Source organism: Parasteatoda tepidariorum, chromosome 5 (assembly GCF_982258835.1).
Source record: "Parasteatoda tepidariorum strain Cologne lab strain chromosome 5, Ptep-v5.0, whole genome shotgun sequence".
NCBI classification, from domain to species: Eukaryota; Metazoa; Arthropoda; class Arachnida; order Araneae; family Theridiidae; genus Parasteatoda; species Parasteatoda tepidariorum.
This window is the reverse complement of record NC_141759.1, coordinates 11,529,180-11,548,560: the sequence shown is the minus strand read 5'-3', so window position 1 is coordinate 11,548,560 and position 19,381 is coordinate 11,529,180. Positions and strand designations below refer to the sequence as shown.

General features: G+C 31.3%; 1 protein-coding gene across 2 annotated transcripts in view; it reads left to right on the top strand.

Annotated features, from left to right (window-relative positions):
• LOC107453201 (uncharacterized) overlaps positions 1-19,381 on the top strand; it is a 65,008-nt gene that overhangs the window by 22,086 nt on the left and 23,541 nt on the right. For both annotated transcript variants that reach the window (XM_071185915.2, XM_016069929.3), the window contains exons 7-9: positions 924-1,105; positions 6,473-6,571; positions 10,019-10,109. In XM_071185915.2, coding sequence (XP_071042016.1) covers positions 924-1,105; positions 6,473-6,571; positions 10,019-10,109 — 372 coding nt within the window. The remainder of the gene's footprint in view (positions 1-923; positions 1,106-6,472; positions 6,572-10,018; positions 10,110-19,381) is intronic.

Below are 19,381 nucleotides of genomic sequence, written 5' to 3'. Positions count from 1 at the left end.
AATATATAGTTTAACATTTGAAAACTTTGAGAAATATTTTTCCAACGATTTAAAACAAGCAGAAGTCTTATGCATTTTATCAGATATTAAGACCAAAACCATATGTTTATCCTATGTTTTACATGCGCATTTAAATTATTTTTGTGTAGTGACAGACAAAGTATTTGAATTACAATTTTTTAAAATATTAATGCATTATATTTGATACGGTAAGAAATACATTTTTCGAAACTACGGAAATTTCATCGTCGTTGAAGGATGTATTGCTCAGATAATAATTTGAAATCTTTGATTATATATATATATATGAAAAAAAGAAAGCACAAACCAAACTTACCGGCGTGTAGCAAAATGTGACTTAGGTTTAAAAGTAAAATACTAATTTAACAGTTAACAAATTTCGCAAAGAAGAAAAATCTTTAAAGTTGTGCATATAGCTCAAATCAAATTAAATTAAATTAAAAAATGTATTTGGTCGAAAAAAAATTGAGCAATTAACATATCAGGGCTGCCATCTAGGAGAAAAACTAGTAAAAAAATCTCTTCGGAAAAATTATATAATAAAACCCATAAAAAGAAGAAATTTTTTTATTAATTTTATTACAATAATATAAAATTAATTATAAAAAAAACATTCAAAATACGTAAACGTTGTAATTTAAATAAAAGGCTTAAATAAGGAATAAATCATTCATTGGTATCCCATCTTTCATAGAGTGACTTATTTAAAAGTCAGAGCTTGCACATATGGATAGAAAGTCGTTTATAGACCTTATCCTTCATTCATACATCCTTACATAATTTTAAAGTCTACACGTATTACCTACACTCATCGGGGGTAACTGTTCATAAACCAATGGCCATTCCATTCTAAAAAAAGAGTTAGTATTAAGGAACTATTTGCTATTTATTTCTTTTGCTAGGGGTGTTGAATGTTGCCTCTCGTCAGGTATTCATTCTGAATGTTGAAGAAGATGAATTGTTTGATCCAAGAAAGAATCCAAGAGCAGTTCTCGACATACATTCGCCATTTGCAGTTTCTGACATTGAATTAAAGGCAATAAATTTAGAGCCGGGAAAATCATATAAAATACATATAATTCTAGTAAGTTACTCTATTTTGTAATATATTTTTCTGAAATTTAATTAAGGTCAGTAAATTTAAAGCAAAGAGGATTACACAAAATACGTATAGTTCTAGCACGTTTCCTTACTGTTCTAAAAACTGATATGATAGCTGATAATGATAAAAATAAACAATTTTGAACAGGGAAAATAAAACAAAAACATATAGTTCTTGTAAATAACTTTATTTGCTAATAGTCTGTTCTGAAATTTAATTAAAGATAATAAAATTAAGGTCTAGAATATTAGATAAGATATATACAGTTCTAGTAAGTTACTTTACTTTTCTGAACATTACATGTGATAATGAATAAATGGCAATAAATTTAGAACCTAAGATTTTAATTCAAAATATATATATTTCAAGTAAGTTACCATTCTTTTTAAACATTATATATCATAACGAATTAAACGAAATAAATTTAGAACCGGGAAAATCCTTCAAAAAACATATGGTACTAATAAGTTACCTTATTTTCTAATATTTTTCTACTATTCTGGGCCCATGTCCAAGAGTTCGCGGGCTCGATCCCGCCAACCGATTAACCCCCGTGTAGTGAATGGTGACAGAAGCAGGTTAAATATGTCGAGTCACAAAGTACTCCATGTTCCCATATCAAATCGTACCTTTGGGGGTATTGATCCAGGAGTTTCCTTGTCTTTTGGATTGGTCAAAAATTACCAGGCTACGGAGTTGAACTTTAATTGTCGTAAAACCAAAAAGTTGTGTCGGATTTAATGATGGTAATAAAATAAAATATATTTCGGTTTGAAAAACCCAAATCCTTCGGAAATATATATATATATATATATATATATATATATATATATATATATATATATATATATATATATATATATATATATATATATATATATATATATATATATATATATATATATATATATATAACTTCTGGAAAAATAACGTAAAATGGTCACATTTATGAGTACTGTAAATGAATTGCGTTTTGCTCTCACCTAATATTTTAAGACCCATATTATAACTATTCAGTTTATATTACAGGCAATAGCTATGAGTTGTTAATTATTATTAATATAAATTTTTATTTTAATCCTTTTATGTTATAATTTTGGCCAATGTAATAATTATATGTAATAATTTCATGCATTTGAAGATATTTCGCCCCATTTTTAACGATATTTCTATCTTTTGAGTGAATAGTTTGTCCTGTTTGAGACATTTTGCTGGGAAAACAGCAGTTTTTAAATTTAATATATATTTAGTTAGTTAGAGATACGAAAGGGATAATAGCATATGATAGGGCGAAGTAAGTGACTGAAAAAAATTCACTGTTTGTGTTTGGCCCGCATTAAACCTTTGAGGCACGCGAATACAAATTTTCATTTTTTTTTAAATTGAGGAACTAATTATGATGCATAGGGTCTAAGAATGGGAAATTTACGCTTAAAAAAAATTCTGATTCATTGTCCCACCTGGTGGTGGTTTCGGTGGTTAACCGCTGTCCACATAGAACATTTTCGCGTGATAAGAAAATAATATTTTTTTAACTTGTTTTTTAGCATTTTTTACAATGAATTTAAACTTGGAATTAAATAATAAATTTAAATACTAGAATCATTTATATCATTTCAAAATCGAAAAATGGCTTTAATAAGTATAGTATAATATATAATAAAATACAAAATATATATTAATAACATATATGAATTTTAAACACGAAAAATGTTCTAAGAAATAAAATATACTACAAATATAATGTATATTATGCAATATTATGATGAAATTAATTATACAGAAATATATAATAGTAAAAATAAAATATATAATAAAATGTATAATTCAATTTAATAAAAATGAATATCTTACTGCGGCTTACTCTGCTATATATATAATAAATTTTTTCCATCATAAAGAATTAAACGTATCTCGTAATTGAAAATCAACAATACAAAATAATAATTAAAAAAAATTGCTTAAATTCTTAATTTTTCAGACAAACAAAAAGCAGAAAAATTAGTAATAAGAGAAAATAAATTTAGCATCAACTCAATGTTATGTTATGCAATATGACTAATATGATTCAATACGCAATATGATTCATATATGACAATATGAATCATATTGTATACTCAATGTTATGCAATATGACTGTTCACTAATTCAAAAAGAACGCAAATGAGAAGAACAAATTTGTTTCAGATGGGAAATTTGATGTATTTGGCTTTATTCTCAATAAAAATAGATAAAAGACACATGGTTCTCCTTTCATAAGCCCCATGCTAACGAAAACCCTAATAAATTTTGATCTACTTCACTATCTGAATAAGTGAAAGGTGGAAAAAGGACATGTGTTGGCGGGAATATCATACGTTCTAGAGGCACAGTGGTCTCTCTCTGAAAGGAGGAAAAATAAATGCAAAAATTTTATTCTTTTCCTTGGAATCATTTTTGGGGAAAATTTGTATGTCAAAAGGAGCTCACAAACAGCAAATTTGAGTAATATATTTCGAACATTTTTTGTATTTCATTGGGCAAAAAAATTTTTTTTTGAAGTAACGAAAAAATGCATTGAAAACTTTTCATTTTTCACCAAGGAAGACATAATCTAAGTGTAGTGGTGCTATCTAGTAATGGTTAGGAAAATTAAAATATTACTTTAAAAGTATCGGTTTCAGAGATTGACCACTTTGAGACTAGTATTTTTTTTTAAATAGATTGGTTTCGCTGTCATTCCACTTTGCGCTGGGAATGTCTCAATTTTACGGGCAGAGATGTTTCTCTTCTTACTCCCGCGCTGAAATGAGCACTGCGTCTGAGGAGGGGGTGCCAAGTGCCAACTCCTGGTGAACAAACTATACTTTTACTTTGTAGACAATGCAGGTCAGCATCAATAGAAAGAATATTTTCGAATTTTGGTCTTATTCATACAAAACTGAAAAACGAATTCTGTGTAAAAAAGGCTTCAAAACTTTTTTTGCTTTTTTGTGTGAGAATGTTTTAGGGAAATGATTAAAATGTGAGTAAATGAAAATAATTTGTGGGTAGTTTGGTATCTTTGTTAGAGTCCCCACATAAACTCTAAAAAGAAATCTAACTCTAGAAAAACCTTCTACATGAAAATGTTACCGAGAACGGTTATAGGTTTCTTCATAAATAACACTAAGTTTAGATAAATAACTATCTTTATTAACATTTTAGGAAACTTGTAAATTTAACTAAAAACATTCTAACAGATATAAAACAACCACTTTAACATTGAAGCAGCATTGAAAAAACCGCGAAAAGGTAACCGGCGAGAACATGCCGGACTGCTAGCTGGAACCGACGGGGAGAGAGAGCAAGCTGTGGGTAGGCGGCCAAGTTATATCCAAAACATACTGTGCACGTTTTGCTGATTTCGCCCTTCACGCATATCTCCATTCAGGTATGAGGTCTACGTCAATTAACGGCTGCAAGCGACGTAGTCCAATGTCAGAGATTCGTAGTTCGGACTTTGCATTTCAGGCCGCAACGCCACAGATTATAGACACAATGAATAAAATGGTTGTTAAGTATTTTTTTAATTTATGTGATTGTTTATGTAATTTGATTTCAACTATTTTAGCAAACGAATAGATTGGATAAATTCCAATTTAAAAATTTTTTTTTTTTAATAATCATTTAATACTTTCTACAGAAAACTTTATGTTTTTGACAGTAATTTTCAAAAGAAGAATTTATTATCAAATAATTCATGAACATAATTGATTGTTCATTTATAATTTTATAGGTATGCTTATTTATATATATATACTACTTATTTATAAATACTTCTTCTTTATAATAGCTAATATCTATTCTGACACTAAAACTTGGGATTTTTAACACTTGTCAAAAAGGAGCTTTTGACATGACGAATGAAACCACGGTTAAAGCCGGATACAACTGTCAATTGTCAAAAACATGCCAACCCTGTGTGTCACACATTGATAACTAAATTTACTTGTTCACCATATATAGGGGAAACTGTTTTTTATATAACAGTTCACATAAAAAAAAACACTTTAGATTTTAAGAAGTGTCGTAATAGATGTTAAGCTTTATATCTGGAAATGTCTGAATCAAGCATGAGCTTATAATAAGAAAATCACGAGAGAGATCAATTTATCCTCAACAGTGAATAAATAATTACTGTTAAAAATATTCAAAGTGTTTAAAATGGCAGTAACTTTCAAACAAAATGAAGGATCGGAAAAGAAAAACTTCAAAATGACCCCTATCAGCACAACAAATTTCTACTCTGTAGTTGAATTCCAACCTGAGAATAAACGAGAGCAAAACTAAATATTTTTTCCCTGTACTAAAACAAACTTCAATAACACCCATTTAGAAATTGAAGAATATAAATCTGAGGCTGTTGATAATTTCGTTTACTTTTGTTCTGTAATCAACAACAGGAACAATATTTCAATGGAAATACAAAGAAGTATTACTGTAGCCAATTAATGTTTTAATGGAATTCGAAAATGCATAAAATCTAATGTAATTCATAGACAAACAAAAGTTTTATTATATCTCTCTTAAGATCAATTTTAACATATGCTTATGAAACCTGGACCATATCTTGTACGGATGAGGCTATGTATGGTACCTTAGAGAGAAAGGTATTAAGAAGTACTTTTATAGGAATTTAAAAAAATGGTGGGTGGCTTAGAAGATTAAATCTAGAACATTATCACTCATATGATGAACCTGATATTATAAACTTTATTAAATGACAAAGAATTAAATGGGCAGGCCACGTTATCAGAATGAAAGAAAATCGTATCACAAATTGCCTTAATTAGACAATATGTAATATGAATTCAGCGATTGGATAAATTAGTATATTTAATATATTTTATAAATATAGAATATTTATTATATCAGGTATTATATTTGTACAATTGGACAATATCAATTGTTCTGAAATATTAATAAACAGAACAATGACTCTTAACCCTAGTGTTTGGGGCAGTAGAGCCATTTCTGACTCCTGTGCCAATAAATTCCAACCAACCATTATATTAGTATATTATAATAATTCGACCAAATTATTAGACACACTGTAGTGTTCTAATAATTACATGTTTTAAACGAGTTTATATACAATACTTTCATATTTAGACATACATGTGATGGATTACATTCAGGTTTTTTTTCCATATACTTCCTATATGTATTTATTTTTAAAATATTGCAATAGAATGTTAACCAATTGATACACGAACATAAACAAGTGTAAACCGAGTTCAACCTCGTAAAAACAATGCTGTATAGTATCACCTGATAATTAAGATTTTACATAGAAATAAAGAAATTAAAATTCTGCCGTGCTTTCAGGTTGAATATCATCTTCTTCCTGCACCTTACAAGACTGATTGTATAGATTACGAAGATCTGTGGGAGAAGAACAACAGAACAGGACCGCGATCACAAAGAGTAATTCCAAAACTAATTTAATTTCTTGAATTTCCCATGTTCTACGGTGACTAGGGAAATTTCTTTCTTAAATAAGGTAGCATACCAAGTAAGAATATCAACGAAAAAGTTCTTAATGGCGAAAATTTAAAAAAACTGCATTAGATTTCTGTTTAACAAAAATTTCCATCCATGTTTAACAAACTTTTCATCCATGTTTTACTATTGCAAACTATATGATTCAACTACACTATACTATATGCTATATACGAACTACAAATTACTACATACAAACATTACTTTTTTTATTTTATTTCTAATGGCAAGGCAAAAGTTACAAGTAGAAAGATGAAATAAATAACAAATACAAATGTACGTAGGATAACAAAGAAAGAAGACTGAAGTCATTGCCTTAAAAGTTCTCTTGCTTCCCAATATCTTGAGGACTCAGTGTGTCCATCCTCGTGGTGCACTCCGGGCAACGCTCTGCGGCTAAGTGATCCACAGCCTTCGGCAATTCCTTACAAACTATACTATATGATGCAATTTTCATAAAATTGCTCCAGATCAACATTGTGTGTTCCTTCGTTAATGTTTTTAAAAAATATTTTTAATTGGGTGATTCAAATAAAACTGAGTATTTTTTCTCACCGTCTATACAATATCAACAAATGTGGAATATTTAATGTTTTAAAAAAAGTCAATAATAATAATAATAAAAATAATAATAATTATATATATATAGTTTCAGAAATTTCGATAATTATAACGAAAGTTATTCAGGGTGATATTTTTTTTTTATTTTGGTTACACTGTACAGGAGGAAAAATTACTTAAACTAACGATAACTAAACTAGAAATAAATTAAATTTTGCTAACACTAGAAAATATTTTTTTTTACAAAGCTGAGCAAGTTGCCATCTCTGTATGTACAGTCAAATTTGTTAAGTTACAAATCAGAGAGGGAAGTTTTTGACTGCAAACAAAATACAAGATTCTTTTCTCCGTTACTTCCTAGCAAAGAAAATCGTCGATACATGTTGCACCTACTTTTTTAAAAGAATGGTAATCCATTTATATTAAGGTACTTTTTCTGTTATCTTTCTTCTTCCTTTATTTAAATAAACTGGGCACCTGGGCCGCGAAGCGGCCCCTATCCCATTCATCATTAAATTACATACAGTAAGGTAAAATACATTGATTTGGCAGACATTGTGGTAGCCATCAGAAAAATCAAGCCGTTTGCTTGTGAAATAATAAAGCAATGAAATTTTCAATATGACAAATTGGCGTTTTTACATAACATTAGAAATATTGATTCTAGACTTAAATTAAAAATAAATATAAAACATGATTTGATATGTACAATAATTGATTTTTGAAAAATGAAAGACATAATTGATGAATATAGACAAATCATACCTTGATACATGATAAAATAACATATTTGGAGAAAATGCAGTAAATATATCGTAACAGAGAAATATTGCTTATTAAATGCAATAATGGAATTTGCAAAGAATTTAACGTGCATAATTTGATAAATATATATGCAAAAATTGGCTATATTACCAGAAAATAAATTTTATTGTAATTTAATTTAACTTAACTAAAAGTCTGCTGTGAAAAGTTCAGTGAATTTAACTTGAGAGTCTCGAAAATAAAAATAGAACTCACTGGGATTGAGAAGTTTCTTCTATGATTCCCCGCAGAAGGCGGAGCACTTCTTAATTTTTGAGCAATTCCGGTAATTCTTTGATTAATGACACTAATCGATGAGCAAGTTTAGGCATCGAATTTGATGTTGCTCGAGGGCTCCTTCTGCTGGGGCGGGTCTCGCACCCAGTATAGTTTGCTGTGTGGTTTTTGTAACAATTACAGCATTTTGTAGGTGTTGTTCTGTCTTTGTTGCATTCATGAGACCTGTGGTTTTCAGCGCATTTTACACACTTTGCAGATGCATTGCAGTGACTTTGCGTATGTCCTAAATTTTGGCAGTTGTAACATTGTATTGGTCCTCGACCTCCTCAAAATCGCTCGATTTTGATCGGGATCTGCTGTATGTTGTTGACTTCGAAAACTCTATGGTGATTCGCCGTTGATGTTAGGATTATGAGAAAAAGGGGAGGAGTCGATAGGCCTCTCCCATTCTCTTCTTAAACTGCGCTATTTTAATGGTTTCAATATTTTTTTTCTGTAATTCTGCATTAATGGCATCTGTACCAAAGTCCACAGGCAGGCCCCGAACCAAAACCTTAATAAATCTGGCTTGCGGTGTTATTTCAGGTTTGCTGGGTGGATCCCGTACTTTGTCTGTATCCTCCTGAGGTTTTGTTGTCGGCAGGATAGTGGCGTCATCTGTTGAGTTACGTTGGCTAGAAGAAGGACAGCTGTTTGTAGACATGAGTGTAGAATTATCTTCAATTATTTTGACTGCATTTTGCTTTTTCTTCTTCTTTTCTTTGCTGGTAGTTCTGTATTGTTGTTAATATTGACGTCCGTGTCAGTTTCTGTATTTGGTGTTGTATTCAGGTTTTCATCTTTATATTCCATTGTTATGTCTTCAGTGCTTGGAGCTTTTTCAGTTATCTCAACCTGGCAACTTTCAATCCTAGGTTGATTTTTTCCTGTGGTAGTGAAATGGATATTGATTTAAAATTTTAGGCAGAAATATACGGTTAATTTTGAATTATTTTGAATGCTTAATTTTTTTAAGAATAGCGCTGGTCAAAATCAACAAAAATTAAACTTATCAAAGTAAGTATAGCATACATTCACTACCACTTTAAATATAAAATAAAAATCTTCACAAAATGCATAAAAATTGGCAGTTATGTGTTACCTGATGACTATATAAAGTCTCCCCATACATAAATACTTCTTGATATGATTTGATATGTTGTTTTGCGAAGTACCAGTCACCGAAGCTGGCAGCTCACTTCTTCATATATCCAATTTGCCCTAGAGCGACTGAAACTTTTGGCGTTAGGCATAAGGAGGTGATTGGGTAATTGGCTGCTTACGGAACGACTAGTGAACGAGTGTAATCTAATGAATGGTATACTCCCGAGTCGAGGATCATCTTAATAGTCATTTCCTCTCCTCAGAAGTATCCATAAGTTATGAGAAGGGTAGTATATTTGAGGTAGCTGATTGTGATCTATCTGGGGGCTGTTAGGTATTTAGAGGTAGATTAAGTATTTATTTGTTGGTGTGGTATACTTTAGAGTCGAGGACATAAATACTATGAAGGATGGCATTTTCTATGTATGTTTAAATTATTCACATGTAGTGGTAATTTACTTGAGTTATCTTTAAATTTACTGAACTTGGAATTAAATGTTGAAGTCTAAATTTTACACCGCAGGAAAAAAAATCATCGCAGAGCAAATAATTTTGCTTGCTTGATTAATTATAAAGGTATTTTGAATCTCATGACAAGTTATGCATTGATATTTTCTCCAACAGTCTTGCATGCTGATATGTACTGATGTACTAACTCGTCTGTGTCTAAATTGTACTCAAGAAATCTACGCTCCACTACGGGACAAATGCACAGGTAAATATTTAAAGATTTTAAACATCTTTCTTTCAGCAGTTCGTTACTTCCTAAGTTGTAGTCAATATTTTTACGCTCCCTTAGAGGTTAAATGCACTGGTAAATAATTAAAGATATAAACATCGATGTTTAAACAATTCGTCTGCCCCTACATTATAAGTACATAAACCTATATATTTCATATAAACTTTTACACATGAACTCTAACCCATAATCTGTCTACCACAGAGGATAATTTACTTAAACACTGTGGTTGTTGCGAAGTAGGTGCAGATTTCGTATCAACCAAACATCGCGGGGATTCAAATCCGAGTCACCTTATTGGCAGGCCAATGTTCAACTCCGTAGCCTTGTAATTTTGAACACAATCCAGAGGACAAGGGAACTCCTGTAACTACTATTGGGGGGAAATCAGCCTTCATGGGTGACTTTTTGATGGAACTATCCCGCATTTGCGTTATATGGAGAGGAAAGTCATGAAAACCACTCACGTTTAGCCCGATGGGAAGGGGACTGTAACCCATGATCCGTTTACCACTGTGGATATTTTACGTTGGAGCTGTGGTCGGTGTGAGAAGGATGCAGAATTCGTAGCAATCAGCCATCGCTGGGATTCGAATTTGGTTCACCTCATTGGAAGGCTCAATCCCCTGAGCCACATCGGCTCTGATTCTATATATAGTGAACATTACAATCTTAAATTACTGATTGAGTCGGTATTAATCTGAACTGCCAAAAAAAAACAACAATGAAAATAGTAATTAGAAATATCCATTTTATACCAATATCCCCTGAGCCATCACAGCTCGATTCTAACAATATCGAAAATGGGAATTTTAAATCCCTGATCGAGTCTGTCCTGTTTGAGTTGAGTCTGTTTAACTGCCAAAAATCGTTTAATTTTTTTGGAACTCACTGTTCGCTACCCACCCCCCGTTTTATTAATATTATATATATATATATATATATATATATATATATATATATATATATAATATATATATATATATATATATATATATATATATATATATATATATATGTGTGTGTGTGTGTGTGTTATTAAGATACAATGCAGCATCACTCCGAACCTTTTGCTCTCCGATGACACCTCTGAGGCGCCTCTCTAGGATTAAAAATGTTTATATCTTAATAATTAGTAACTAAAATATTTTAAGAACATTATAAATTATGTTTAAACTTTGTATTTTTAAGGATTTAGTGCATACACTTATTTATACAACATTTGAAATTACTCGGAGTGTAAAGGGTTAACTAATTTGTACTACCATTTATTGGGGAGGATGCTTTTCCAAAAAAAAAATGGTTTCAATAGTAGTATTTATTTTGCCAAAACAAGATAGTTTTATCTATTGTAATATTTCAATGATACGAATATTTGTGTGTAGATCGATAGCAGAGATGCCAACTTACTCCGATTAGCGAATAATTATTTGCGAACCGCAGTAGTCTTTTAATGGAAGAATCTTGGTTTATTTAATTCGATTTATAGAGTTTTTACTCGTCACTGCCTCTTAATAATTTGAAGACTTATGTGACACACCACTTTGTTACAATTAAGCTACTTTCTATGCTTTTTATGTGTTATATTGACTTCTTATTTTATAAGTCAACTCATTTCCGATGAATCATTTCTTGGCGCCAATATGCGGAGATATCCACAACATCCAGCTTACAGTTAAACTGTGTTGAGCCTTCTAAATTGGGCAAAATTAAAGTAAAATCTTCAAGTTTTAGTTAGTAGTTCTGTGTCGTTATTTATAATGTTTTGTCTCTTTCGGAGCTGTTGGCATCTCTGTAAAAGTCAAAGCATAGAGCATTTTAAAAGCTGATGTAATAAGTAATCGAACGATTCATCCATTTAGTGTAAACAATATAAAATACCTTTTTTATCGCTTTAGTGCATTACATGTATATATTATTTTATATCCCTATTTTTGTGTTTATGGCTACCATTGTTCAACTCTGTAGAATTGTAATATTTAATCTAATTCAAAAGAAAAGGGAACTCTTGGATCAAATATTGGGAGCTATCAAATGTATTGGAGGATCAAATGTTTTTTGATGGAACTGACTCACATTTGCGTTACATCGAAAAGAAAACCACGAAAGCCTCCCAGAGTGAACCTGACGGCAAAGGAACTGTAACCGATGATCCCTCTATCACTGATGGTGTTTGACGTCGGCACTCTTGTCAGTGCGAGCCGGGTGCGGGATTTGTATTGACCAGCCATCGCAGGGATTCGAAACCGGTTCTCATTGAGAGTCAAACGCTTGATCCCCTGAGCCACCTCAGCTCGCATTATATATATAGACCGCTTTCTGGAGTCAATCATTAACGGTATAGTTCGTTCACCAGGAGTTGGCACTTGGTTCCACCTCCTCGGACGCAGAGTTCATTTCAGCGCGGGGGAGTAAGAGGAAAAGCATTTCCCCGCTTGAAATCGAGATAACCTCTAACGTGCGCAGAGCCTCCACACTGTTTTTATAGGTAGTCCAATCGGACCACTATGAAGGCAAACCAGTTTACGAAAGAGCCATTTAATAGAAAATCTACTAAAAATAAGAAAGTGGTAGCAAATATATGTCTAAAAATTTGTTTAATTTTTGAATATGATTAGTTTGTCTTATTTACTTGTCTACCACTACAGATTCAATTCTCAAATATGTATGACAAATTCCTCTCAGTCACTTTTAAAATAGAATTTGGTTTCATGCTCTCAAACTGCTCACTTTTTAAATAGTCCGCGCAGACGACTTATTAGAAACCGTGTGGAGGCTTTCTGATGTAGAAGGCCAAACACAAACAGTGAATTCTTTTTCAGTCACTTACTTCGCTTTATCATCAGCTATTATACCTTTCGTTATTCTAGCTAATTTATATTTAAAAACTTTTTCCCATCAAAATATCTCAAAAAGAACAAACTATTCAATAAAAAGAGAGAAATATCAACAAGCTTATGAAATAAAATGCACATGTTCAAAATATGCAAATGAAGATTGCGAAATAAATAGTTTTGTCATATGATCGCCAAATAGCAGCCTTGTTCGCCTCCTTCTCCCCAAAATAGCGAAATAGTATCATCCGATACCACGTGATGAAGGCGGAGTCAAGTGCCAACTCCTAGTGAACGAACTATACTTTTATTTATTATGAAATACCAGATTTACAAAATTTAATGTTAAAGCAAGATCACTCAATAAGAGAATTAAAAAAATTTGCATTCTTAACTTGCAAGCATCTTCGAAAAATTAAAGGCCGAGATATGAAAACTAAATGAAAAAACAGACGAAAACTAAAGTCACGTTTTGTTTGGTCTGGTAACAAAGCAGAGAACGTTTACTTCGTTTATCAATCACTTAAAATGCTCTAAATTTTCTCCCAATCCGTATCAAAACAGTATGTGCTTGAGTTATCGAATTATCGTGGTAATCAGTATTGTTCCAGAAGGCCCGAAGGTCGAGAGGTAGCACTTCTGTCCTGCCGTGCTCAGGGGAAATGTGTTATATTTTCTCCTAATCCATATCAAAACTCTTAGTATGTGTTTGAGTCATTGAATTATCGTGTTAATGTCCCATAAGAGGCAAGGGTTGAGTGGTAGCACTTCTGTCCTGCCGTGCTGCATGTCCGGGTTCTGGGAAAATAGTGCTATATTTTCTCCCAATCTATATCAAAACTCTTAGTATGTGTTTGAGTTATCGAATCATCGTGGTAATAATAAGGCTCGGAGGCTGCAACTACGGGTTCCATCTTCGGACCGGGCAATGTTTTCTCTCTCCTTCTGTGTATCGATAAAATGAGTACAAAACATCATCGGGGAGCCCAAGCTCATTGAAACTCAGATGACAGCAGCAAGCCTTACCTTTTAAAGGTTGTTGGGAAGCTGAATTTAATAATGTTCCGTGTTGACTTTTTCATTACATGAATCATGACAAAAATTTATATACTCTAATTCTGAAAGATAAGGAATTTTGCTTGTAATATAAATAAACAGGGCTTAATAAATAATAAATACAAAGTTCGCCGAAAAATATCCGAATAAAGTACTACTTCATTAACAGTTTAAAGATACAGTTGATATAATAGCAAGGTCACATGTTTTTGAAATGGGAATCTGCTGATGACAATTATAAAATATCACTTGTTTAAAAAAAAAAATCTTATCTTTAATGTTAATGTTGTATTTGGTATGTGCTGTTTAATTAATACCATGACTTAGAATGATTTAAATCAATATCAAAAAATAATTTTTTTAAATCAGATTTTTTTCCATGAATAAATGGATTTCAGTCGAAAATATATTTTCTGCGTTAAAATTTATTAAAATGTTTAAGTTATTTATATTTTTTTAAAGAGAAAATCATGAATTTACTGCTATTAAATGCATTTTTCAGATAAATATTGAGAGAAGAAAGCATATATAGCATTATATGATGCCTTACCTAAAACAGAGACAATTATATAAGTGTGAATATAAGTTTATTCGCTGCGTTTACTATAGATGAACATATTTCTGTCCGTAAGTTTAATCATTATAAACGTGTGCTATTCGGCAACGGACTTAACTTAATGTAAATTACAAAATTACCATTACAAGTCATGATAAAAATTTTCATTTTTATAAACTTACAATATGTAGCTTTCATATATTAAATGATTTTTTTATAATAAAATTTTAAATTATTCATGCGTTTCGACTTATGTAAACAGTCTTATATTAAGCACACAAATTTATATTAAGAATTAATCAGTCATTTTTGCAATGAAATCATTATTAATAAAAATATAATTACATAGAGAGCTTCTGAATTAATATGATACACTTCTTTCATACCCGATCGAATAGTTTTTCAAATTCTTTAATTTAAAGTAACACCTACTTCTTACCTGAGCTTTATTCATAGTTAGTTACGTTTTGAGCAAAATTATTATATATTAAAAATAAATCTCATTTTATGAAAGCTATTTTAAATAGCTTTCATAAAATGAGATTTATTTTTTAATTGGTTGAAGGAAATGAACTGGTTTTTAATGTGTAACGAAGTAACTTCGAAACGGAGTATCTTCAGGCCAAATATAACAGGCCAAAATATGAAATATCAAAAATATCTAAAATCAGGTTTCCTTTTTTTTTTTCTGGCATCAAACAGTGAAAATTTAACTTGTTTATCAATCACTTAAAATGCTCTAAATTTTCTCTCAATCCATATCAAAACTTTAGTATGTTGTTTGAGTTATCGAATTATTGTGATAATCGGTAATGTTTCATAAGGCCCGGAGGTTGAGTGGTAGCAGGCACTTCTATCCTACTGAGCTGCAGGTCCGGGTTCTCCGGACCGGGCAAAGTTGACTCATCTCTTCCGTGGGTCTACCGAATGAGTGCCAATTACGTTTGAGGAACCCATGTCTAGGAAACTGAGAAGGGTACAGTAGGCGTTCAAGGGAATGTTCCACTGAATTTAGTAATGATCCTCGTTTAATTTTTAATGACATGAAATCAGGGCCGTTTTATCCATTAGGCACTGTAGGCAACTGCCTAGGGGCCCCGCCACGTTCAGGGGCCCTGTGCTACAGAGAAAAAAATTGACAATGTTTCTTAAACAGTAAAAATGTAATTCGAAATTTCAATGACGATTGTCTTGCTCTGTACATTACATCGAGGCTATTTTAGTACATTTCTGAACGCATTCCAAATTAGATATTAACATTATGGTAGTTAGTTCATATATAACGCAGTAATATAATCGCAAGCAATTTTATCGCGGTAATTTTAACGCCGGCTAATCTGATGACTATACAGCAAGAGCAGCTTTTTTAACACAACACGCTTGAAAAACGCGCAAAATTCTACGCTGTGAATGCGCACTTACTGTTCTGGTACCTACCATAGGTATGTATATTCTATGGCCAAGCTACCAAAGAGTATGTAAAAATAAGGTTGGCAGTACTGGTTCTTTCGTCGCATGACTGGGGAAATCCCCGATCCGCTAAATACGTACGTTGTATTGTGTCATAGACAACATTTTTAATGTAATCGTTGAATTTTCACTTCGTGCAATTTGTTTGCGAGTTTTACTGCTGATAATGAAAAGAGAGTTTCACAGTTTGTGTTTCAAAACTTACGAATTTAGAGCTAAGTATTGGATATTTATTTATAAAGACTGCAGAAGTGCTTCGGGCTTCGAGAAAATCGGTGAAACGACGAATAAAAATCCGTGTAGTGTAAACTGAAGTTAAAATTACTATACGTAAGTTTTATTATGATTACATTACTAATGATTACAAACGCCACTGGTGAACGAAATTTTTCCAAATTGAAATTAGTTAAAAACTATCTTCGTTCAACTATGTCTCAAAACCGCTTAAATTCATTGGCCATAATGGCAATTGAAAATGATGTATTGGAAAAGGTTAACTTTCAGGATGTCTTAAACGATTTTGTAACAAAAAAAGTTCGAAGAGTTAATATTTAAGCTTATTGTACGATTTTTTTAAATGCATATATTAATTACTTATATTCTTTTCGTTTGATTCAATATTTTTATTGAATAATGTGATAATATACCTATGTAGTAAAAAACAGCGTAATTATGAATAAAGTGTTGTGTAAGCGAAAAAATATATTAGGAAGTTAGAAGACGGTAGGAGGGGGGGGGCGAGACGAGCATTGCCTAGGGGCCGCTACATGCATAAGCCGGCCCTGCATGAAATACATTAAATGACAAAAATTAATATTGCCGAACTCTGATGATTAAGGATGTTTGCTTTGAATATAAATTAAATAGAACTTACTAACTAAAAAGTTACAGTATTCGCCGAAGAAAATAGGATCCTGAGGAATGAAATTTATACGGTTCACACAGAAATCTTATGTATAATACTAATATTGCATTTAGTATGTGCTTTTTTGAAAATACCATGGTTTAGATTAATTTAAATCAATCCACCTAAAAAAAAACGTAAATTAAATTTCATTGATTTTTTCTCTTAATTAAATGTATTTGGGCCAAAATGATTATTTTTGAGTAATTAATAAAATTTTTAAGTAATTTATAATTAAATATAATAATTCTAAATTTATTGATATTGAATATATTATCCAGTAAAGTAAATACATTAAACGATATTTGCGTTCCACCTTTTATTACCACATCCATTTATTACCAGTTCAACGGTAATGGACGTAGTGTATTATAATATTACTACACAACCAATATTACGATTTGCGGTCAACCTTGCAACCACACCGAAAATTTAAAATTTAATAAAATTTCATATTCAAATTTTACTGATAGTTCACAAATGTTTATTTTATATTTAAATTTTTATTTTTCAATAGGTTTAGACTTACATAATCAGTCTTATTATAAAAGCACAAACTATTATAAAGAATAAATTAGACTTTTTCGTAATGAAATTGTTAATTATAATACTATACTTAAATAGAGAGGTTCTTAATTAATAACAGATGGATCTTATAGGCACAATCGAATAGTTTTTCAAATTCGTTAATTTGAAGTAACGCCTACTTTTCAACTAAGCTTTTTCGGAAAGGGATATATTTTGAGTAATACCATAACTTTCAATAAATGACTTTTTTTTCCCTTAATTTATTGAAAGAGTTGAATTGGTTTTATTGTGTATCGAGGTCGCTCGAATCTTAGCGTGAGAACAAGCTCCAAAACCTGTATTTATTAAGCGAAACGAATATTTATTTAGTGGAACGAAATTTTGCACGTTTTTGTTACCGGATCCTATAACAGTTAACTGAAACGATGACTAATTGTTAATTTCCCCATCTTGCCACCCGTTCTTTGCACTTGTGCTAAGGCGTTAATTTTAAGAATTATGTAAGTTGAAATTCATATTGATTAACGGGATCCTGACCATCAGTTTTTAATTATGTTCCCACCGGATTCACATTTTGAAATGATGAGAAAATGAATATTTTTTCCCCTTTTCCTACTTATTCAGGGTTACCAACTACTACGATTTCTAAAAACTATTTTATCGAGTGGTAAAAAAAAATGAGTAGTAATTTTGGCAAAAGTTCAAAAGTTGGAGAGATTTCCATATCTTGGTTTTCGGCAGAATGATTGCCAAGTCGTGGAAACTTCCGGGCAGTGGCCGGCGAGAAACTAGAAAAAATCATCACCGAAAGGAAACAATTCGAAAGGTATAACTCGTTGCCATCCTCGGTCAAACATTTACAATTTTTCTCTAAAAAAAATTTGCGAGCAGAAAATCTATTTATCATCTTGCCGATTCTAGTTCTCGCTATAGATTACGTTACGGAAATATAGGCTAAAAGTTTCATCACGGGGGAACTGGAACAAAGTGTAGGAATGTCAACTTGCCCCACTCTGTGGAAATAGCTTTTGTAGTAACAGAAAAAAAAATATGTATATTCTTGGGTTAGTATAATTTCATTTCAAGTTTTGTTGCCCTCTACAATATTAAAATAATTCAAATATTTATGTAACATGCTACTTTATTTTTGCAATTTCTTGTCAGTTCTATAATTTGAAATGTAAGTTAGTGTGGTAATTACAATAAAATATTTAACGATATATTAACAAAACAAAAATGAATTGAGTTTCTACCACTTTTTAAATTTTTAATCACCTGTGGCTTCCCTGTACTGGTTAAAATACCTTCTGTGAGTGTCACGGTTAAGTTGCCACTTTTTAATTTACAACCCTCGTATATATATATATATATATATATATATATATATATATATATATATATATATATATATTATATATATATATATATTATATATATATATATATACACTGGTTATCATAAATTAAGGAAAATTCACAAAAATCGCGATAACTCAAGAAATTACACATGGAATTTTATGAAACTTACCCACAATATACAACACATAGTAAGGTATTAAACAACATAAAAAGAAATTATCAGACATTAATAGTAGTATAAAATAAACAAATTGGAAGTATCGGTTTGCAATAGAAAAAGTACCTTTAATATGGAATATGATTGCCTCTAGAAGCAATACAGCACAAACAGCGATGTGTGATGCTTTCAATTATGCGGTCTATCAGTTCAATAGGAAGTGAGAGCCATTGCTCTTGTAAAGCAGTTGCAAGCGTGGCAAGGGTCTGAGGGGGCGGATTGATGACAGATACACGCCTCCCTAGAGCATCCCAAACGTACTCGATAGGATTCAAGTCCGGGGATCGAGCTGGCCACTCCATGCGAGTAATTGTTTCCTGTTGAA